Genomic DNA, 23,122 nt, shown 5'->3' on the forward strand with positions numbered 1-23,122 from the left:
CTTTAGAACGACACTGATGTCTGGTTTATAGCCTGCGCTTGGCGTGCTTACAGGTGGGAGGGAAATTACACAGCCAGCATTTGGGACTTGGGGCAGAATGCAGGTGAGTAACAGGTGAGGCAGGCTTCATCTTGTCCCCCCCCCCCCCCCCCACGGCGTCACTGCTGCCCTGTGCTGGGAACAGCTCGACTCCCGGAGTTCCATTGTGCGTTAGTGCGGTGGATAAACTGCACACCACCTAAAGTAGTCAAGGCATGGAACGGAGACCCAGCCCACAAGCAAGCTTAGTGCTCTGGTACTATACTGCCGAAATGTGCTTGGGTTGATTTATGATTTTATAACATCTACTTGGCAACGTTAGCATAATAACAGACATGTCTAATTCAAGTCAAATCAAGTCAAGTCAAGCGGGGCATTATTGTTACTATATTCAGCACACTGCAGACAGTGACACAAAGTAACACTCCCGGACAACAGTGCTACATATAGGCCGATACATATACCAATATGTACCTTTCGGGGTAGAATTACTTAATTGCCACTGTTGCAGTACCCACAAGGATCTGCCTTGTGTGTACCCTAGATAAATGTACCTTTCAAGGTACAGAAATGGAATCTGAGGAACATTTTTGTACCATTGGGGGTACATTCATGTTGTTTGTACCTTGGGGAACAAAACTGTACCAGGGATGTAGATAGATAGATAGATAGATAGATAGATAGATCCTCGGAGTCCATTTCTGTACCTTAAATTAGACTAAAAGGTACACTTACCTACAGCTAGAGTATAATTGGCAGACTCTTGAGGGTACAGCTCCATGCAGTGACAAGCAAAGGCACAAACTGGCACTCTTTTTTTCTGACAGTGTACTGGGCAAATGGCAATAAAGAGATTAAGTGCTGGTGGACTGCTTAGTTACTGTAAAGTTCAAATCTGTGGATAGGGGGGCAGCGGTGAGTTCAGAGTTCATCCTCTGTCTGTGTCATGAACATAAGGGGAAGAGAGAATCGTCGACCAGATCTGCCACATTGTTTAGTGCCCAGAACTTTTCTTTACGGACATTCCCACACTTCCTTAGCACAATGTCTGCATTTCCTGTTTGAAGAAAACATCACTCTCATTTACGCCTGAGTCTAATTCCATGCAGGGCGCATTTACTACACAAAAATTGCATAACGGGTTTTAATGGTGTCAAGTAAGCGATGGATCAAGTAACCTATCAATACATGTCAGTCCCCCTCAACTTTACTAAGAAACTGTAAAACTCATAAGGAAAGGGGCACTAGGACGTTATACCGCTTATAAATTTCGAGTGCTATAATTAATCAAGATTACCGGTTACGACACAATGGGTCAAAACTAAAATGTATAACGAGTCAGCATATGACAAAAAAAAAACACATCGCCTGAAAACTGATCTGCTAAATACGTTTAATAAATGAAAAACGTACGATTAAGTTTAGCGCAGAATTATTATATATAAACCATCATTGATAACACCTACATAAATACGCCTATAAATGCTGTATTTGTACTACATAACAATGTTTAATGCCATTTACATTCTTAATTTTTTATTATAGGCCTATAATAATATTCTAATAAAAGCAGCGACGCTTAACACAATTATACGCTTCGCAAAAGTTACCCTTCTGACTCGATAATTACGAACCCCTGTGCACGCGTCCGTCCCATCTCAAAACCATTATGCAGCAAAATTAAATTGAGGGTGGGGTTTCCTTTCGACAAGACATTCTTGGCGTTCTGTTATCTGGAAACAATTTTCTGAAACCTACCCCTTGTAAATGTAAATGCTGCCTCTACCGCCAACACAAAGGAGCAGCGGCTGTGCCCCACTACCCTGGCACAGTGCTGTCCTTCTCTAGCTGCGCACGATTGGACCAAAAGTACATTTTTGGAGCTGCCTCCTTCTCTCTCAGTCTGCATTCTCCGGGACCCGGGCACACGATCATAGCCAAAGAAAGGAAAACGAGGAGAGAAGACCTGCCTACTTCAAGTCCAGTCCTGCCGCGGTTTCTCGCCTGTCACTTTGGTCAGCAAGCTAGTACTGATTCCGTGAGAATCTAACTTCTTCTCTCCTAATTGCTTTAAAGGTAAGTTCATTTAAATAAATATCAGATGCATTCATTTTAGCTATTATTGTTTCAAATGAAGAACGCTATTTACTACTCCGTGACTACGCTTTTTAGTCACTTTTGCTCCGGTACCTAAGTTCTAGTTCGTGGAGCGTTTTAATGTAGTAACGCATATTGATTTTGTGTGATACTTTGATAAATGTTCGTTATGCATGTTAAACAAGCATCGCATAATAAATAACACGTTTCCCTTATTTTGTGTCCATTAACTTTCATATTGATCAAATATTGCTTGAGGGGTAGTTTTAGTTTTTTCTTTAACGAGCGCCGGAACCTTCATTATTGTAGGTATGTATTCAACTACACGGGGTTAAATAAGATAGCAGTTCATGTGCGTAGTTAAACACTCGATGGCATGACACGATAAACACGTTTATCCACAAACCGTCACTTTTATATAAGCTGACAAAAATATACAATTGCATTCCGGACAGGGTCAAGGTTGGTCTGAGTCCTGTCCCGGTCGGAAGAGGGGATGCTATAGTCGCAGAGCACATATTACGGGGCATTTAGGGACACCGATCAGGGGGTAACCGTATGTCTTTGAACTTAATGGGGAAGCTCAGACAACACGGAGAAACCATATAAACCCCACGCACACAGAATCGGACCCCTATCCTGGGGGTGTGAGGTACCCCAAATTAAGACATGTAGGCTAATCATATTATTTAACCATAACGAACGCCATCATTACCAGTTTTACAGCTTTAGCTACAATATTCAACCATATAAATTATTAATAATTAAATCTGTTTATATTAAATTGTGAAACGTTAGCGTCAACGTTATTCGGTCTAAATAAGTGTTAATAAGCATGTATAAGTATAATCCACGCCTAAGGTCTCAGTCTGCACTTTTGCAACTTTAAACTGCACAGTGAGTCAAATTTCAACATAGAAGTGAACTACTTGCTAATACAAGAGCTACACCGTGCATCATAAAAGGCTGTTCTGTTCAAATAAAAATACCATGTGGAGTAGGTTCCTATTCGACAAGCGAAATACAAGAGCATCCGATTTTGCCAGAAGACCAAAACCAAAGGATAGCTGATAGAGAGAGAGAGACGATGGTGGGATGAGGTAGCTGACATTCTCAGAGTAGATGGTTTCTGAGACATTTCTTGGTTGAGAGAGACACTGCAGAGAATGTGGATGGGTGATAAGCACGTCACAATGTGTAGCAGCGATTGTAATTACATACATGTTGATTAAGTCTGCTTTTTCATTACAACAAACACTGTAAAACTGGTCATTTTTATCAATCTGCCTGATTTGTTTATTGCTTGTTAACAGACAAGTGAAATATTTTGCCCTTTTGTCGATCCCTTGTTTTAAAATCACAATTTCCTTAAATGGCCATTAAACTCATGTTAGGCATCTTTTATTGAAACATAAATTTCACATAATTCAGACTGAACAAATTTTTTCTGCATCACACTATTTTCGTGGGTGTGTGAAACCATTGCTATGTTTGTTTAAGTCCCACTAAATAACATTGTTTGTTTTCTTACCCCTTAGGTCTCCATCTCTCAGGGATGAAGGCTGACCCGCCCCCTCTAGTGGTCAATGACAACTGAGCTCCGCTGAACCGCAGGGCAATATCCAGTGTGGATACAACTGTCATTTAATTACACTGATCTCATGCGTAACTTTCATTTACATCACTCAGACTTGTGTAAATAAAACAGAAGTGTTTATAAAGCTGAATCAACATATTCAAGGTGCCCAAAAACATGAACCGCGTATACAGTCAAGGCAATGTTTAACATAATTTGAGCTACTCCAAGACCATACTCTTGGGCGAACGAAAGTATTATGGCAACCATGGGACACTCATATACTACAGTTGCTCAAAATGTGGCACCCGAGCCTGCTTCCTCCCCACCATTACTGCGCCAAATATTCGACGAGTACCAAAATAATGGCGTCATCATGACACATTACAACTACACCGGCAAACTGCAGGAGAACCGCTACCGTAATGGACTGAAGCCAGAAGCTATCACTTTCCTGGTCATCTGCCTGCTCATCGTGCTGGAAAACGCTGTAGTGTTGGTGGCCATCTGGAAGAACAAGAAGTTCCACCTACCGATGTACTACCTTTTGGGCAATCTGACGCTGTCCGACCTGCTGGCGGGATTCACCTACATGGTCAACATTGTGCTGTCAGGTCCCAAAACGCTAGAACTGACACCCCTGCTTTGGTTCCTAAGAGAGGGTGGTGTCTTCATCACTCTGGCCGCCTCCATCATCAGCCTTTTGGCTATCGCCATTGAGCGTCACATCACTATGGTTAATATGAAGACCTACCATAGAGCAAAGCGGTACCGAATGTTCGCTCTAATCGGGGCTAGCTGGATTCTGTCACTGTTGCTGGGGATCCTTCCCATTATGGGCTGGAACTGCATGGGCCATTTGCCGGGATGCTCCACAGTGCTGCCATTGTATGCTAGGAGTTACATCCTGTTTTGTGTCTCTGTCTTTATTGCCGTGCTGCTGGCCATAGTCGTACTCTATGTGCGCATCTTCCGCATCGTCAAGTCCAACACACGGAAACTGGGCTGCCTACGCAAGAGCCAGGCCCGCAAATCACGGAAATGCATGGACCTGCTCAAGACTGTCACTATAGTGCTTGGGGTCTTCATTGCTTGTTGGCTGCCTCTTTTCGTGCTGCTGCTGTTGGACTTCTTCTGCAAGGTGGGCCAGTGTTTCGTGCTACTCAAGGCTGACTACTTCCTAGGCATCGCCATAATCAACTCCTTGCTCAATCCCATCATCTACACGCTCACCAGTAAGGACATGCGGCGGGCCATCATCCGACTGTTGTGTCGCCACTGTCTCATGACGGAGGATGGACATGTAAAGAAGATTGGAATACCCTTCCTGGATTGTAGCACGAGCAAAATTGAAAAGTCTGCATACAGGCTGGAGGGCTTGGAGACCACAGTCTCCTCAGGGAACATTACCCCTTCAACCATCAAAGTCCTCTACCCTAGGATGTTGAGATCCTGAGCCAACTGCTTAACCTTAAAGACTTTTAAAAAGAGAGTCTTATTCGTTACCATGGAAGACGCCAAAGCAGCTCTTTCTAAGCTGTTTCTTAGCTGTTTGACAGAGAAATCTGGGAGCCCAAATAGCTGAAAGAACTGCTGTCCCAAGAACCGTATAACAGAACATTCCATTGTGTTCTCTGCATTATGTTCTAGAATGAATGGGTTAATGTTGGTCACTATCAAAGGATTTACAGAGTGGAGATATTAAGTCCAACACAAGGACACGGATTCTGTGTATTTCATTTGCATGGTATTCAGAGTGTCCATTTCTTAGTCTTGTGTTGCATAAGAGTCAGCATTATACTACAAATGCTCCAATCAAGGCTGGAAAATGCCGTCGCTTCTGATTAGCGTGTGCAGTGAGGCAGTCATATCTGCAGCCTAAAAGGGCTGTGCATCGTATGTGTTCCTTTCCACAGCCTCACATTATTCGTAAACAGGTAGGACAGCCAACACGTGTGGATGAAAAATGTCTTCCTTTTATGGACATCTATGACACAAAGGTGTAGGCCGGAGCACAGTTCTGACATGGTGTTCTGATAACGAAGGCAATGGATCCTTGGTTGGGTAGGAGGTGTCACTAAAGCCACAGGGCTCAAGTATGCTGGAGGATGTTTGCCAGCACACATATATTAAGTTACATGATGATTAATATCTGTAATGGGGGAAAGTGGCTCCACAACAACAGTGCCAACTTGAAAAGTAGCTGGGTGACGTGCATAGGAAAAACACTGGCGTTATAATATCAGATACAACAACAACAACAACAAATTAATTTTTGTATAGCGCATTATCACAACATTACATTGTCCCAAAGCGCTTTACAGCATCCCCACCCAAAGCCCCCAGTGAGTAGATACGCCTATAATATCAATATACTGTACGCCTGCATTGGGCCATCCAATAACAAAAGTGTATTCTGACTAAATTGCATCTACAACGTTGGCACAAAGGGACACGATCCTAGAATATATCTGAAGATGGCTTTATCGTTATGTTGACCTGCAGACCGTGTAACAATGCATTATATAATAACACCGCATTATGGAATAACTCGACAAAATGTTACAAATTTGTGATGGTTCTGAAGGTTTAAGACCGACAGCCTTTCGGGGTGGTTTCAGTTCAGCTTGATCTGCTTGTGTTTTACCAGCTTGCCAGATGCAGAGTGACTCAGTGACAATTAATATGAAAGCATGTGATCCCTGAAAATGAACCAGATTTCACTGGTGTAGCATAATATCACATACATCTGTACTGTTAAGGTCTTCATAGGTCACTAGGATTATGTGCGTGTACATCTTCATATGCTGACTTTTATGCAGATGTACAAAACTGCACTGTATAGTCACTTATGTCTACATTGTTTATAATTTTATGCATTAAAGGTTTTCTAATTTATGTGCATTTTGTGTATTAAATGTTCACTGAAACGACACAAATATGAATTTGTACAGATTGCAATTGTCAATTTTTTACATGCAGCTTGAACTGTAAATTTAAAACATCTTGTAGAAAAAAATGTACATAATAGTTCTGTGTTTTTTTGGTCATATCCTTGTCTGTCTGACCCTTGTTCATTGCACTGGTGTGTACAACATGAATTTGGATTTGAGGGGGTAGTTTTGCCACCTTTTATTGTGAAACTCACTCGCTGGGGATGACTGGCTGGTAGGAGTGAGCGGGCATGACTGTGGATTTGGAAGAGCTGCCGTCCATTCACATCTGCTAGTGACATTACATAGCTCATATACATAAGGGCATTTTGCAGAATCATTATCTGCAGCCCCCCCCCCCCGTTTCCTGCCTGAGATGCAAAAAGTAAAACCGCGGCTTTAATGAAGGGCTTCTCTTCAGCGTTTCTGCTGGCAGATTCCGCAGAGGAAGCCATACCTCCTCACTTCAGCAGAAAAACAGAATTAACACAGTGTAGATGGCTGGTTTTACTGACGTTCAATGGCATCACAGACATGAAGATCGTTTAAACGATTGTTTTCTTCGACTACCTAAGACTTTCATACAGTACCGTAACTTTTGTGTTTTCAATCTGTGATTCTCATTGTTCGTTATTTTTTTGTAATTACATCTCGCATGACGCTCCATGAGAAGTGTTGTAAAAATAATAATAATAATAATAATAATAATAATAAATGACACAAAATTTGATTTCATATTAATGAATGAGTCCCTTAAAAAATATTTTCTCAATTATAATGTCATATTTACATTGATTCAACAGGTGATGTCATAATGACCCCTTGCACATATAGAATGGAAGCGATAGGCCAGGAAAGACACGTGATATGTATGGAACCGAAACTGGCTGGATTCATGCCTACTCTGGTTTTATGGCCTTTGAGGCATGGTGCCTTACTGCAAGCGACTGCAAACATTTCCTCTTTACCAGTAACCGTGCATCTCTGTGGCCACGCAGCCGACGTGCTACCCGCCCTCATATGAGCCACAGACCCCCACAGCCTGGAACTGGCATGCTTTTGCGGAGAAGACAGTGCCCTATGTATGTAAAAATTGCCCATGACCTATATTGCGTATATTCGCACTAAAACGACCAATAAAGCCATTGTTATATCTTTTCAAATTTCTCTGGTGGTCTCAGTAAGCACTGAGACCACCAGAGAATGTTTTACTTGTACCAGACATTTTTCTATTCGTGAACCAGAATTAGAAATATGTATCGTTGTATGTCTACTTCTGCATAACAGGTTAGATGTGGCTGCATTGCCTTTAATTTCAAAACAACTGATTCCAAACAGAGACAGATATTGTTTGAAAGATGGAATTTCAAGTTAATGCTTGCCAGGGTTTAATAGCGGGGGGTTATTATGTTGCTGGTGGATCGTTTGCCTATAAAAACGTATCGCCGTTAAACCACCACACGCGCAAGCACACAGAGGTCACGTTAAGCGCACAACAGTGCTAAAAAAGGAAGTCTGTAACTTAAGAGAGTTTAACAAAAAAAAAAAAAAAAAACAGACCCCTTGAGAAACAGAAGTCATTAATTCAAATTGAGCTCACTAGCGCTTTGGCTTCGTGAATAATGAAGGCAGCTCCTCTGTTTACCCAGCCTGTCATTAGGGTCACTGACGCTGAAGGTGCAGCAATTGGGCAAACATTTTCTGTAAGTTTCCAGTTATTTCATTTGTGTGTATGTGTGCGCGCATGCACGCGCGTGTGTGGGTGTATATATATATAAATACACACATATATATTGTACAATTGTATGATTATACATACACTAGTGGCCAAAATTGTGGGAACACTTCCAATTTTTAGACACTGCAGAACTTCATTCCAGTTATTTATTTAATCATGCACTGTATGATATTTGTAAACATTCTTTGATTGTTTATATACATTACCGCCAGTGTTTGTGTAGTAATTTTTAATGTGTGATGCGGGAAATGCTGGATGTTTCCACAACTTTAATATATCGCATGTGGCACAATATTATGCAAAAGTGCTTGTTGAGCTCTTTTGTGACACCTTCCCTCTAAGGAATAATTACTCTGCAAACACATTTCTGAGTCATCTGCATCATCTGTGACACTTTCATTGATTGCTGCACCCGAATATAAAAGCACCGGCCATCTTGGCATTTTCACGGTATTAAGAAGCTATGCTAATTTGTTACCAAAACTGTTATTATGCGATGCAAGATGAGTTTAACTGCAGATGAGAAGACAGCAGTCATTAAGATCTCAGTTGATGGCATATTAGCAGTATCGTTCACTGATCGACCTGAGAGATACAACAAGGGTTGGGTCAGAAACTATATCTCTGAGTTGGAGACACCACCAAGGCGTTGATGGTGCGGTTTTGGGCTGGAATAATTGGTGGCTGATTAGTCACTGGCAGTTTCCCGAAGCTGCATATTTGACTGCAGATGCTTATATTGAATTTCTGAAAAACGTTGTGCCAAAAGTAAGCCTATGGCATTAAGATGAAAAATGATACGAACACATGATGACGCTCAATCACATGCTGCCGGGAAGGCAGAAGAGCACTTGATGTAACTGGGCTTCAGAAAAGGCCATCTGATGGAGCCGTCAGCATCATCACCCAACCGGAATCCCACTGAGAACCCATAGAGGATCACCGAGCAACAAATTCATGCCTCTGGATGTCAGTGTTGATTCAAAGGATAACTGCGGGGTGCTAGTTCAACACTGTCGAGAAGCAGTCTATCCTCAGAAATCTGCAGCCTAGCCAAGTCAGTGGTTGCCCATGAGTAAACAGGCTCTTTATCTAGGGGGGGGGGGGGCTGCTGTACAACAATCATTACAATACCTTTGTTACTTGTTCAAAATGAAGTTATAAATTCCTGTTTCTGTAACATAAAATTATTGCCAGTGTTATTACATAATAACAGCATGACAGTGAAAAAGTGTATATTTTGATATGACTCAAATATCCTCAAATACTGCATAACATGTGGCAATAATGTGGATTTTGATCAGTGATTTGAACAATAAAATTTTCAAATTTGGTGCATTTTTTTCTCAGTATTTACTATGATATATCGTTATTTTCTAACATATTTTCTATTATAATGTACAAATGATTGACAGCCCTGTAACAGACTAGCATCCCTTGCTTAGATATTCCATCCTTGGTGTCAGTGCAGCCCCCGATAAATGCTTAGATAAATGGTTGGAAGATGGATGGAAGAATCTGTGATAAAAATTACTGACTGTTCCCTCCATAATTGTAAGATAAACAGATTCACAAGTTCACTGTGACTGACAAATTGTTTAATGTGATTACCTTTGTCCACCGAAATTTTAACACTTGGCTTGTGGTGCCACCTTGTGGCTACATTTCAAAATGACACTAATCGGTGGTTCTTGTCATTAGAACGCTGTCCGTAGCGACACCATCCTCGCTCGGTGCTGGAACCAAATTAACACCCCATGCTCCTCTTTTGTGGTTTATTCACCTGCGATCCCAAATTCCATACTCGCATTATGTCAGCTATTAAAGACAATCGTCCCCTTCACCAGCAATTTATGGCACGACTGGCTCGACATAACCTTAATACAGACCGGGAAAACACAGGAAGCCCGAAATACAGTAGAATTACATAATAAATTTTCCTGAAGGAGAATAAACTTGAGCGTGTCTGACATCGATAACAAAGGAAAATAAATGTATAACAACACCAGTTCTCGCATGCACTCATACTTTTCATCCCCAGTCAAACCTGACTACAATATTGTGCTTTTTTGTTATCATTTTATTTTGAAACCAGAAGTAAAATTGCATTTTATAAGAGAATGTGGTTTGCGTTTTCGGTACAACTTGGCCGTTGCACTACGCCATTGCACAGTTATTTTCCACGCTACGCCGTATACCGACACGAACGCAAACCGTAGCTGCTTATCTGTATCTCCGCATAAACCCGGCCTTTTTTGTAATGCATACCTTACAAATATTTCAGCTAACGACTATGCACGGAGAACAACTTAGATGCAGCGCCGCATTCGTGCAGAGCTGCTTCTTCTTTCCCAGCTCTCCATACCACCCTCTCCACCGCACTTCCGTAAAAGTCTCCTCTCGGTGCAGCCGAAGGTAACCCTCGTCATCCTCGGGGCCTGCTCTTATTTTGGCAGCCGGATCGGGTTAGTACAATGCTTAGTCATGGTGAGTTACTGCTTTCCCAAGCTTTCTCGGTCCGCGGCGCACAGACGAGGATGGCAGCAGCGAGGGCTGCGTCTTCCGCCGATCCATGCACGTAAGTAGGCAGGAAACGCCGCGACTAAATGCAAAAGCTGGTGCATATATACACTTTGCCCAGTTAAATGGCGGCACTGTGGCCGTTATTTCAGTGAGGTTTAAAATGCTGGCGATGGTGATAGCCACCGTCACCCCGATTTCCATGTTTCGTTAATTGCTAACTAGCTAAGCACAATATCGGAACCGATGTGGCTAGCTGGTTAGCCGACGGTACAACCAATACAACCAGTCGTTTGACGAGTACCGCATGCTGATAGACTGGATTTTAGTAAAAAAAAGGAGGAATGTATTTTGGTTAAACTCATCATCGCTCACAAACTTTTCCCCCCCGTTAGCTAATTGTTGATGAGACGCGCGCACACACACACCACGACGTGATCGTTCGTTACATAACTAGTTTGTCATCATCTAAATTGGGGGGAAAGTATCTTATATACCTTTATTTAACAGTATATATTTATAAAGACGTAGCTATGGCGAAACCCGACTCACTTTTACTAGCGAATAGTGCGCTGTTTTGGGGGCAGATCGAATTGTTTTTGATGGGCGCCTGACTAAACAGGAGCATGTAAATCATTCTTAAGCAGGCGGCTAAATGAGCTCGGTTTTTGGTTAACCGGTGCCTTGTTAACATCCCCTCATCGGCGGCTAATCAACCCTAACTACACGGGTTACCACCGACCGGGTCCCTGCAGGCACATCACTGGAAGCTGACTGCTTGTCAGTTCGCTCCCACGTTCTGATTAGCGATTGATCTAAATTACAATTTTATTATTATTATTATTATTATTATCATTATCATCATCAATTATATTATCAAATATACCTTTATAATCGGTTTAACTTGGGTTACGGCGGCGACTTTAAATTGCTACAATTGTTACACGTTGGTGGGAAGAGTCTCACAGTTTATTCGCCATTGCAACCAGTGATTAATTTCCTTTCGGTTTAACTAGTCCTGGTTTTGGCTGGCTGGTTAGTGGACGCTACCGGGCCGGGTTAGTTAGCGGCTAATCTCTGTAATGTGGTGGTTAAAGCGGCGACGTACCCCCCTCCCCGCTGGAGTTTGCTGCCGCTGGCTTCTCCGCGCTTCGGGTGATGGACGCCGTATAAAGTTACAGCCGCTCGCCCGAGGGGTCGCCCTGATACACCCGAGGGCATTACAGCCGAGCCCCGCTCCGGTCGATGATTAAAGCCCCGGGGAAAGTTGTCGGCGGTGGCCGAACGGGCTGTCAATCAACAAGTGCCAGTCTATCCGCGGCGAGTCCGGCCGTGATCCGGCCGCCTCGGGTGCTAAAAAGCCGGGGTGTGATGGTGTGATTCCGCCGCAACTTTCACACCATGCAGACCAAACGCTCCGGGAGGCAGCGCCTCTCCCGCCTTCGTGCTCGTGACGGGCGAGGCGCCCCGGGCCCACGTGAGACGCGCAGCACGGGGATTTAAGGGCCTGTCGCCGGCCGCCCGCCACGGCTGTGCGGGATCCGCTTCGCCGGCGTGATTTCAGGTGAAAATCCCTAGAAAAGGGGCTCTGATCGGTCACCAACCTGCCGCACGCCGTGGGCTGACTGGCTCCCTGAATACACGACAACACGCCGTATCCCCGCTAAATGCCATTTCTCAGAAATCATTCGCCGGGTTTATTTAGTAACTTCATGAATAATTTCAGGATCAAGTCGATCCCGCTCCTCGGAATGAGGTTTGGAGGCTAACTTCCTCTAACCCGGTGCAGCGCACACGTACATTAACGCCGTTACAGTGACACAGAAGTTCCTTTATGAAGTTTAAATTAAAGTAATGTGAAGAGCTATTTACGGGACAAAGTCCAAATGAAAATGCCTGTTGTGCAGTTCACACCTATGTAATCACTGCCTACTTTTGTACAGTACGGGGCTGGGGCTTTGACCTTATCCTAGTTTAAGGCTTTAGTATTGTTAACTACCTGCCACTAATCTAAACGCATGAAGCCGGGATGCTATGTTATGGTCACGTGATTTGGAAGTATATTCTTAGAATATACTAATTCTTAGAATTATTAAAATAGTGTTTCTTAATATTTTATTAAAAGTTCCTTCAGTTCTTGTAAGCACACTTGAAACTCTTTCCCTTCAGTTCTAGTGTGTTATATTTTGACCCTGACACAAAATTTGTTAATGTCACAGAAATAGAAATTTGAGGAATGCTTGTTCCTCTTGAAATGTGCTATTTTCTACTAAGGCCTTGGTGGTCTCTGCCGTTACATTTACGATCGTCGATAGGAAAAGGGCATTTGTATGGGCTTTTTAGTTATGTTGCAGTCCTGTTTATGCAAAACAGCGTAACAGGCTTGCAGTGAGATGTTTTGCTGACTTAAATTAACGAGAGTGACCGACTTGAATGTGTTACCCAGATATGCAACGCCAAATCTTTTGCTCATTTGAATCAGAAATTCTTTGGTTTTCAAGAACTGATTCGTCACTTTGGTCTTTACTTCTGATCGGTCATCTCTCTTGATCTGAGTCCTGGGATTGCCATATGTTTCTCTCTCTCTGTTCCGTAGGTCCTAATTCAGCTGTGTTCAAGCATAAGTCAATCTCGCATGGAAGCGCTGTTTGCCAGAGCTGATGTGACCGGTGTTGCCTCATCGCGGAGAAAGGCGTCCTCGGAGGATCTCCTTTCTGAGAAGCTGAATGCCCCCTTTTGCTGCTTCCACTGCTGCTCTCGGGAAATGCGTGCTGTGTGATCTCAGCACCTCTATGAGCCGAGCTTGTCCTCTGTAATTACCGCCATAAACACTGGTGCTGTTTCAGCTTTTGAGACCCGATGACAGGCAATCAAAGACACTGCAAATATCGCTGAAGACCAGACGGTTCATAGTGTGGCTGAACCCAACCTACGCTTCGAGGACGACTTTGCACATCAGTTTATAGACCTCTGACTCTACCTCTTGTCAGTAAGTCGAATTGGATGATCTTTTCTTTAATCCCCATAAATTGCTTTCAAAGTGTAGCAGTTTGGGGGGTTAGGGTTTAGGATTTACATTGGGAACAGATTGCTTTTCAAGAACGCAGCCCCGGCTAATTCCTTAAAGCACTGTCTTTTGTTCCCATAAGCGAGCAAACAGAGGCTGTTTGCTGAGATTCTGTTCCCGGGCCTTTTGAATCCAGCTTCTGCATTTGTAGACTTTCTCCTCATTGGCTGGAGTCATTCAAAATGGGTGTTTTACGTCAGTGGAAAACTTTGTGATGCTGCACATCCAGCATTATTTTTTTTGGCAGGAAATGATTTCATGGCATAAAATATCCTTAGAGAAAAAAAAAAAAAAGTACTAATACTTTTCTGCATCTCACAATCTGCAATAAGATTTTGGCGAATGAATGTAGCCTTTTATGTTTTTTTCCCACAACTCGCAAACAACTTTTTAAAGCTTGAACCTCCTGTCTAAAGCCACTTCAGTCAAAGTGGCTTCAGTAGAATAGAGGTGCATTGATCTGCCCGGGGAAATTCTCATTTTGACTACCCCGTCTTATTCTCCATGAGACACAGGCACATGTACAGGTGAGAACAAGCTTGGGGGTCAGAGCACAGAGTCATCCAGCGTGCAGCACCCATGGAGCTGGAGGTTAAAGGCCTTGATCAGGGGGCCCAATGGTGGCGGCGTTCTGCTGGCCCTGGGATTTGAACCAACAACCTTCCGATCACAGGCACAGCTCCCTAACATGCTGAGCCTCCTGAAATCTATCCCATTCCTGCTGATATAAAATTTCCGGCATAGGTTCCATCTGTGTGGGTTATGTATTTTTAGGAAATAAAAGTTGTTCAGACAGTAGGATCCCCTCCCCTGATTTTGACCTCCTTTCCCCCCCCCCCCCCCCCATTGGGAGCTGGCCAGCGAGGATGCAGGTGCGGGGTCGCCGTCGGCGGTGAGCATGTACGCGGCGGGCATGACGGAGTGCAAGGCGGAGGTGACGCCCTCCACGCGCAACGGCCACCGCGTCTTCAGCTACACGCTGGAGAGCCACACGGCGGCCGCCTTCGCCATCATGGACGAGCTGCGGCTGCAGCGGCAGCTCTGCGACGTCACCCTGCGCGTCAAGTACGGCGAGCTGGAGGCCGTGGACTTCGTGGCGCACAAGGTGGTGCTGGCCTCTTCGTCGCCCGTCTTCCGTGCCATGTTCACCAACGGGCTCAAGGAGTGTGGCATGGAGGTGGTGCCAATCGAGGGGATACACCCCAGGGTGAGTACTGCGGGTGGGGGGGGGTGCGGTAACCATGGAGACACATCGAAACCTTTATCATTCAATATTGTGTCACATTGCTTTGTCTGTCTGGGGGGAACTGGGGAGGGGGTTAGACTGAGAGGCAGGATCGCTGTGTCTTTTTATACCGTGTGACATCACTGTTCATCTAGGCCAGGCCTGGGTAATTATTTTCTGTGGGGGGCCATTTCCGAGGTTCGTAGTGCCAATAGGGGCCATTTTTAACGATCATTTCTATGTGCCATAAAAGCTACAATAATAGTCAGATTTTTACTATACATTTATTAATTCAATGATTTGTGGGCAAAAATCATTTTCATAGACTTGAACATAAAATGTAACCCCCCCCCTTTACCATCGTAACGATCATGCAGGCTTGTTAAAATAGCTCAGATCTGATTTGGGGGGGGGGGCTTTACCACATTATACTGTGTAACATAGCAATGTCCATCTTAACTAATTTAATAATCAGAAAGTTTCTCTCTATGCTGCAGTGCAGTAGATTTACCGCTTTGCCATAAATAAATAACTTGAGTGGAAACATGAATCCTGCCAGCTTCCACTTTGACCATTTGTAATCGTAAACATGCGTATATGTCTTTAATTTATTTGTATATACTGTGTCCTCAAAGCCAAAACCATTGGTCCCTCTGGGGTGTCGCCCACCGCGACTCAGACCGTTTGTGACCCCCCCCCCCTGCAGGTTATGGAGCGCCTGATTGAGTTCTCCTACACAGCCAGTATCTCGGTGGGCGAGAAGTGCGTGATCCACGTGATGAACGGCGCGGTCATGTACCAGATCGACAGCGTGGTCAAGGCCTGCTGCGACTTCCTGGTGCAGCAGCTGGACCCCAGCAACGCCATCGGTATCGCCAGCTTCGCCGAGCAGATCGGCTGCACGGAGCTGCACCAGAAAGCCCGCGAGTACATCTACATGAACTTCAGCCAGGTCGGGCCTCCTCCGCGCCGCGCCCCCCCCCCCCCCCCCAAACACGAGCTTATGTTTAGATGCTTATCTAGCACTTCTGCCTGCTGTTATTTGCAGAGTTCTGTATCCCGTTCCACATTCACCCAGCTACCCCTTTTTTACAGCAGTTTGGCCCTGCATTCGGACTTGTAGCCGCAGTTCCCGCAGGCTCTGCGCGTCCCGTCACACTGCATGTGTGCCGACCACCAAACCCCCCGCCCCATCTCTGGTGCCCCCGGCCGTTGGCTCTCCTCTAGATCTCGCGCGGCACTCCGATGGGATAATCCTTCCCCCCCGCTTCTGGGTTAATTCCCTGGCCCACACCCATGACGTCAGAGTCTGTTTGGTGTGTCTGGGGGGGAAAAGTCCTGCTCTTTATCACATCCTTATCTGTGGAGGAAAAATAATGTTCCCGTCACTTATTGATTTGGCCCCTTTCCAGCCTCCTGGGTGCATGAACCCATAACCCGCGTCTGGCACGCTTCTCCGGCGGCGCCCCGTGCCTGTCGCCCGTGCCGCGGCCCGCGGGGTGACCTGGCCTTGGTTCTGCCTCCCCCCGCTTGTCTTTGACCTGTAGCCTTTGGTTTCCGTCCTCGTGCGGCGTCCCTGGGAGCAGGAGGAGTCTGCATGGCAGTCAAGCGCTTCCTGAGCCGCATGTAGCGTTTTCCTGGCGGCCCGGAATAACAGCCCGCTTTTATTACGGCTTGGCTCCGTTTAGGTTCACTTAGGCGCGGGGGGGGGTGTCCCAGGCTTGGCTTGGCCAGTGACAAACTGCGGGGGAAACCTGCGAGACGCGTGTAGCTCCGGTTTAGAGGCACCCCCGGGGGGAATCCCTGACTGGGCGGAGTGGGCTGGGGTCGCCCCCACCTTTGTGATGCTTGAGGATGGCGAAACAGCTTTTTTTTTTTTTTTGGAGACACTTACAGTGAACTTGCTTTGTATCCATAATAAAAAATAATTATAGGTGAGTAGAGGGCAGGGCCACACAAAGACATGCCTGCGGCCCTGGAAAATTCTACTGAATGCCGCCCCCCCCCCCCCCCCCACACACACACACACACACACACACACACATGCATACACAGGGCTGGCCCAACCCGTTTCGAGGCCTTAAGCAGAATTTGAAATTTTCCCCAAGGCAGGCCTGCCCCCGAATCCCCAATGCCCCCCCCCATTGGTGACACTGGTAGAGGGGCGTGTCCCCAAAACTCGCCCCTCCTCAGCCATAGCCGCCGAGCATCAAAACTCAGGAAATCCGCCTCGGCCCCCCCCCCCCGGAGGTCTTATCTAGCACAGGGTTGTTGGGATTATGCAATAATTCCTGCTAATCAATTACACAGTGAAACCAGCAAGAAACTAGATTTAGGTAGATGGTGAGTGTCATGGGGATTGGGGGGGGGGAGGGGAGAGATACTGATTGTCCCTGAGCACTTTGGCACGAAGAATGGGGACATCTTGTTCAGAGTGGAAAATGTATATTAAGAAAAAAAATAGAGGAGACAAATTGGGTTTGGCTGCAGTTAGAGCTGAGAGGACGGCGAAGACCCAAGTCCGAGCGACGGTCCGTGAGGGATGAGCTTAAATAAACCGTCTGCACTCCGGCGCTGCACGTGGCAGGAGGAACTATCTGTGTGAGGTCACATAATTAAACAGGCAGTCATTGCAGGGAGCTTTTAAATTGCTCCATGGTTTGGGACCTTCTGTTCCTTTGGTGAATCTTTACCAAAAAAAACGTAATACATCAGTAAAACATAAGTACATAAGAAGTCAAAAAACAGCCAATTTAATTTCCAGCTATAAAGAAAAACAGCTATGACGTTGAGTGACACTCCATAGACAAATTAGCATTTATGGCATAATTCATCATAAATAAATCTCTGCAGAGCCCAGCAGCATGCACTGGTCTCCATGGTGACTCTGATAACAATAATTATTGTTAAGAGGCTGACTGGACTTATCAGTCTCACAGTCGGGTCTAGCCTTGCAACCACGGGCCTGTGATTTTAGCCTGTCAGTATAATTATAGCATATTTGCAATGGATTTGTATGAACGGTAGCAGGGAAGTGGGGGAATTCCACAGGAAAAAATGCTGTTTGTCTGTGGGGAGGTGGGGAGCAGCTGAAGATGATTGAGTCCTATGTGGAAATGAGTCTGGCTCTGGCCGTACTCCACCCCCCCCCCCCCCCCCACCCACCACCTTCTGCCATGTGCTGGTCTGGCCCACAGGTGGCGACACAGGAGGAGTTCTTCAACCTGTCCCAATGCCAGCTGGTGATGCTGATCAGCCGCGACGAGCTGAACGTGCGCTGCGAGTCCGAGGTGTTCCACGCCTGCGTGGCCTGGGTGCGCTACGACCGCGAGAACCGGCGGCCCTACGTGCGCGCGCTGCTGCAGGCCGTGCGCTGCCACTCGCTGACGCCGCATTTCCTGCAGCTGCAGCTGCAGAAGTGCGAGGTGCTGGAGTGGGACGCGCAGTGCAAGGATTACCTCTCGCAGATCTTCCAGGACCTGACGCTGCACAAGCCCACCAAGGTGCTCTCCTGCCGCACGCCCAAAGTGCCGCAGCTCATCTACACGGCGGGGGGCTACTTCCAGCAGTCCCTCAGCTACCTGGAGGCGTACAACCCCTGCCGGGGCGAGTGGCTGCGGCTGGCGGAGCTGCAGGTGCCCCGCAGCGGCCTGGCAGCGTGTGTCATCGGCGGCCTCTTCTACGCCGTGGGCGGCCGCAACAACGCGCCCGACGGCAACATGGACTCCAACACGCTAGATTGCTACAACCCCATGAACAACCGCTGGTCCCCCTGCGCCCCCATGAGCGTGCCGCGCAACCGCATCGGCGTCGGCGTCATCGACGGCATGATCTACTCTGTCGGCGGCTCGCACGGCTGCATCCACCACAACAGTGTGGAGAGGTGGGTCTCGCGCCATCTCTGCTCGCCAGCAGGGGGTGCTCTACCATCACCTACATTTAGTCGCAGTGCATGTAGGCTTATTCCCCCAGCACTCAATGAGCATAATTAGATTTTTTTTCAATCACCAAATATATAAACTTAATAATTTATTAAGAGGAAACGATAGTATTTCTGATTTCAGCTTGCCATAAATACTGCAGCGCCTTTACAGATGAGTATCAGTACTAGTAATTATTAATCAGACTAGGGCAGCGGACGCTGGAGTTAAACTGACGGAGCGTGACGCCAGCTCTGGGTTTCCTTTACACAGCTTTTAGTAGGTCGTCTTGTCCTCAGTGCGCCAAGATCTCACTTTCAGTTGATTTTGACATCCAGAAAACTTAGTGAGCTTTTGCCCTGTGAGACTTGATATCTTTTCTTGAACACATTGCTTATCAGTTTCCTCGTGGTTGCAAATACTTCCCATACTCTAATACCTTTGGACAGATCATTTTGGATAATTCACAGCTGTTCAAGCAGGTATGGCAGTCTGAGAATGCGGTTGGTTTATGTGTGTGTGTGTGTGTGTGTGTGTGTGTGTACAATTGGCTGGAACATTGGAACACTTGATCCCTATTCAGTCAAAGCCAGAACAGGCTGCTTAAAGGCATGGAACAGACACAGCTTATTGTCAGTTACTGTGCCGTGTCTGTCATGAAGAGCAAAATTAACAAATATTAAAACAAAATTAAATGCTTCAATATGCAATAGCATATTGAATTCATATATATTAGCTTTAATACATCAAAAAATATATATATAGAAAAAAGTCAAAAGCCTTTGAAAAAAGTTGTTCCAAATAATTGTTACTTATTTAACTTACTAAAGTCATGTCCCCTCACTTGTTTAATGAGACCCTTTATCTATAAATTGTCTTAATTTTATTTTGAGCCTCGACCATTTACTTGAATTTCATTCAAGGGTTTTTAAGCAACTTGTCAATCGAATGCTCCGCCCACTAAGGAGAATTGATGAAATCCTCAGCCATTTGTCTTGTCTCTAAGTCCACCTGTTAAGTGGTAAACCATATCTGTTTTCAGCATTTATTACATCTTAAATTCTTCAGTAAATAAGTATGTAAATTTTAGTGTAAAAATCCACCTTGGCCAGTCAGGCAAACCATAGTTCGCTCAAACTAGTTGTAGCATATTCCTGCGCAGCGTTAACCCGATTTTTTTTTTAGTTTCAATATTAAATGAGCTTTACTTCCTTCAGCCATCAGCTGAACTTGGCCTGATTAGCTTCTGCTTTGTGTCCTGTGGTTAACCAGCTGAATTGCTGAGCCTCACTTCAAAAAAGCTCCATATAGCTGGAGATGTTGCATTGCTGGGCAAGGTAGCTGTCACAGATATTTATGCATGCGCCAGGTTACAATAGTAGATAAGACTTGATATTGGTTGTGCATTGACAGGAAAATTATGACCAACTGGCTAAAACCAATATACTGCTGACTGTGCATATTTCAGTTTAAAAACCCCATAACCATGCGATGCTCCTACCCCCCCCACCAGATATGACCCCGAGAGGGACTCCTGGCAGCTGGTGGCCCCCATGCTGACCCGGCGCATCGGAGTGGGCGTGGCTGTCATCAACCGGCTTCTGTATGCGGTGGGAGGGTTTGACGGTACACACCGGCTCAGCTCATCCGAGTGCTACAACCCTGAGATGGACGAGTGGAAGAGCACAGCACCCATGAATACCGTGCGGAGCGGAGCCGGTGAGTCCAGGGTGGAGGTTCGGACATTGTGGGTTTGAACTATGGGTTGCCCACCTGTTAGAATTGAGTAACGCTGCCCTCTGCTGGTCACCCGGCTTCCCTGCTCACCAGGTGTATGCGCGCTGGGGAACGCGATCTACGTTATGGGGGGCTACGACGGCACCAACCAGCTCAACACCGTGGAGCGCTACGACATCGAGGCGGACAGCTGGACCTTCGTGGCCTCCATGAAGCACCGACGCAGCGCGCTGGGGGTGACCGCGTACCACGGGCGCATCTATGTACTGGGTGAGTACTGGGCACCAAAGGCTGGGGGGGGGGGGGGGCGGAGTCTATCCAGGAGCCTTCACTGCAGACCTGTTAATTATGCCGCAACATTCTGAGAATTCTTGGGAAAAGTAACTTAGAAGTTGATGTCCTATTTTTGTAAACCCTGGAACACTGTACGCTAGAGTTTTATAGTGTATTCTGGAAAGTAATGAATGAAAACTATCACATAATGGACCTTAAGTGGACACAGGATCATACAGACCAAACAGAATTATATTCACGCCCCCCCCTGCCCCCCCCCCCTCGTCCAGGTGGATATGATGGGAACACGTTCCTGGACAGCGTGGAGTGCTATGACCCAGAGACGGACACCTGGACAGAGGTCACCAAGATGACGTCGGGGAGGAGCGGCGTGGGTGTGGCCGTTACCATGGAGCCCTGCCGTAAGGGGCTGGCTCAGTGCTTAAAGCACTAGAGCACCAACTCAGCGCAAGCCCGGAGTGCTTTTTTTTTGTTTTTTTGTGTTGCACCTGATGGTCCAAAACTGGGCCACAACCGTATGGAACACTGGCCTACCCGCTGGCTCTAAAAGGGGGAGCAGTGGGAGTTGGGCAGGGACCTGGGGTACATCACCTTCAGCCGCCATCGATCTTTGGGCGGAACCTGGAAAAAATGCCAAATGGCAAGAAGAATCCTGCCGTTTATCCACAAAGGGTTCCTCCCGTTTCCCCTCTTCTTAACATCTCAGGTCATCATATGAATGAGAAGTAAAAACCGGTTCCTCTATTGCAATTATTTTTCCAGGTATTTAATTAGTTGCTTAACAGAAATGTAACTCTGGGGGTGCACTAACGTCAGGATAACGTTTCCCCGGCCCTGGCAGAGTGGGCTGTGGCAGGCGTGTATGTAGACTAGCGTGTTAAGGCAAACATTAAGGTTCCAGGGTGGGGGGGCAGGAGGCTTGAAGAGGAAATGAGATCTATGTAGCGTTGTGTGGAGAATGAGGGAACAGAGTTCTCTGAGCTTCAAGTGCCATTTGTCTCGACTGGCCATGCGCTCAGTGGAGTGCATGTGCTCATACGTGCTGTGTGTAGTTCCAGGTACCCTGGCGTTCCATACGTGCTGTGTGTAGTTCCAGGTACCCTGGCGTTCCATACGTGCTGTGTGTAGTTCCAGGTGACGTTCTCGGCGGATTAGGAAGTGGCTGAGTGTAGGACGTTTTTTTCTTCTTCTTCTTCTACCTTCTCCCCTTCCACGCCAGTAGCCGGCCTCACAGCACAGTATACTTCTTTAACTCTGTCTCGACCAACGCCGCGTGACGGGGACGGAAGGGCATCTCATGACATCGGGGACGTCCGCTTGAGGGAGAGTTTGACACATGTAGGAACACTAATACTGGATAATTGTTTTTTCTTTCTTTTTTTTACGTCCACAGCATCTCTAGCACCGTACTTTTACTGAGGAAAAAAATCAGCAATTTGCATTGGCCAATTGGGCATCATGAATGGGACAAAAAAAAAAAAATTAACTTAAGGTATTGTATTTGTTACAGCAGTTTAAGCTAATTTTTTTTAAGGACTAAAATTTTGTACGTTGATATTCCATAAAGTCTTGTACAGAATTCTAGGGCTTTTTAAACATTTAATTTATTATTTTTTTTCATTCTGCGATTTTTTCCTGCTTCAGCTGCCTCCGCTTTGTAAAGGATCGGACTCTGATCTCAAGTTTCCTACTGAGCATGCTGTATTTGACACACCTGACCACGGAATTCTCATTTTGGAAGTTTTCTCCTAAAATAAAAGGGACACTTTTTTTTTTCTTCTTCTTTATATAGTTCAAAATTTACCTAATTATTTAAATACTGCATTGTCAATTTTAAAGCAAAATTCAGTGTACAAAACAGACATTGTCTATATTAAAGTATTTGTTTACTGTAGTATTCTGGTAGCTGTACTTTTGGGAGCTGAAGTCACTTCTCTATAATACGCTGGTGCAGCATACAGTAATCACTGCCACAC

At 45.7% G+C, this 23,122-nt stretch overlaps 2 protein-coding genes across 6 annotated transcripts; both read left to right on the top strand.

Annotated features, from left to right (window-relative positions):
• Positions 1 to 1,761: 1,761 nt before the first annotated feature.
• Positions 1,762 to 6,610, top strand: s1pr5b (sphingosine-1-phosphate receptor 5b). Its single transcript, XM_023791749.2, has 2 exons — positions 1,762 to 2,115; positions 3,675 to 6,610. The coding sequence occupies exon 2, from the start codon at positions 3,972 to 3,974 to the stop codon at positions 5,166 to 5,168; it is 1,197 nt and encodes a 398-aa protein (XP_023647517.1). The 5' UTR covers positions 1,762 to 2,115; positions 3,675 to 3,971; the 3' UTR covers positions 5,169 to 6,610.
• Positions 6,611 to 10,625: 4,015 nt separating this feature from the next.
• Positions 10,626 to 23,040, top strand: keap1b (kelch-like ECH-associated protein 1b). Of its 5 annotated transcripts, none has more exons than XR_002835788.2 (9): positions 10,626 to 10,961; positions 13,500 to 13,892; positions 14,821 to 15,177; positions 15,902 to 16,147; positions 18,393 to 19,078; positions 20,629 to 20,834; positions 20,946 to 21,122; positions 21,416 to 22,638; positions 22,791 to 23,040. XR_002835788.2 is itself a non-coding variant. In XM_023791936.2 (8 exons), the coding sequence occupies exons 3-8, from the start codon at positions 14,869 to 14,871 to the stop codon at positions 21,577 to 21,579; spliced, it is 1,788 nt and encodes a 595-aa protein (XP_023647704.1). In that variant the 5' UTR covers positions 10,626 to 10,961; positions 13,500 to 13,892; positions 14,821 to 14,868; the 3' UTR covers positions 21,580 to 23,040. The 5 variants fall into 5 exon arrangements, 3 of the variants coding, with proteins under 3 accessions (XP_023647704.1, XP_023647706.1, XP_023647707.1); XR_002835789.2 differs by having other exon boundaries at positions 21,416 to 22,204; positions 22,243 to 23,040; XM_023791936.2 differs by having other exon boundaries at positions 21,416 to 23,040.
• Positions 23,041 to 23,122: the final 82 nt, after the last annotated feature.

This window comes from Paramormyrops kingsleyae, chromosome 5, assembly GCF_048594095.1.
Source record: "Paramormyrops kingsleyae isolate MSU_618 chromosome 5, PKINGS_0.4, whole genome shotgun sequence".
Classification (NCBI taxonomy): domain Eukaryota; kingdom Metazoa; phylum Chordata; class Actinopteri; order Osteoglossiformes; family Mormyridae; genus Paramormyrops; species Paramormyrops kingsleyae.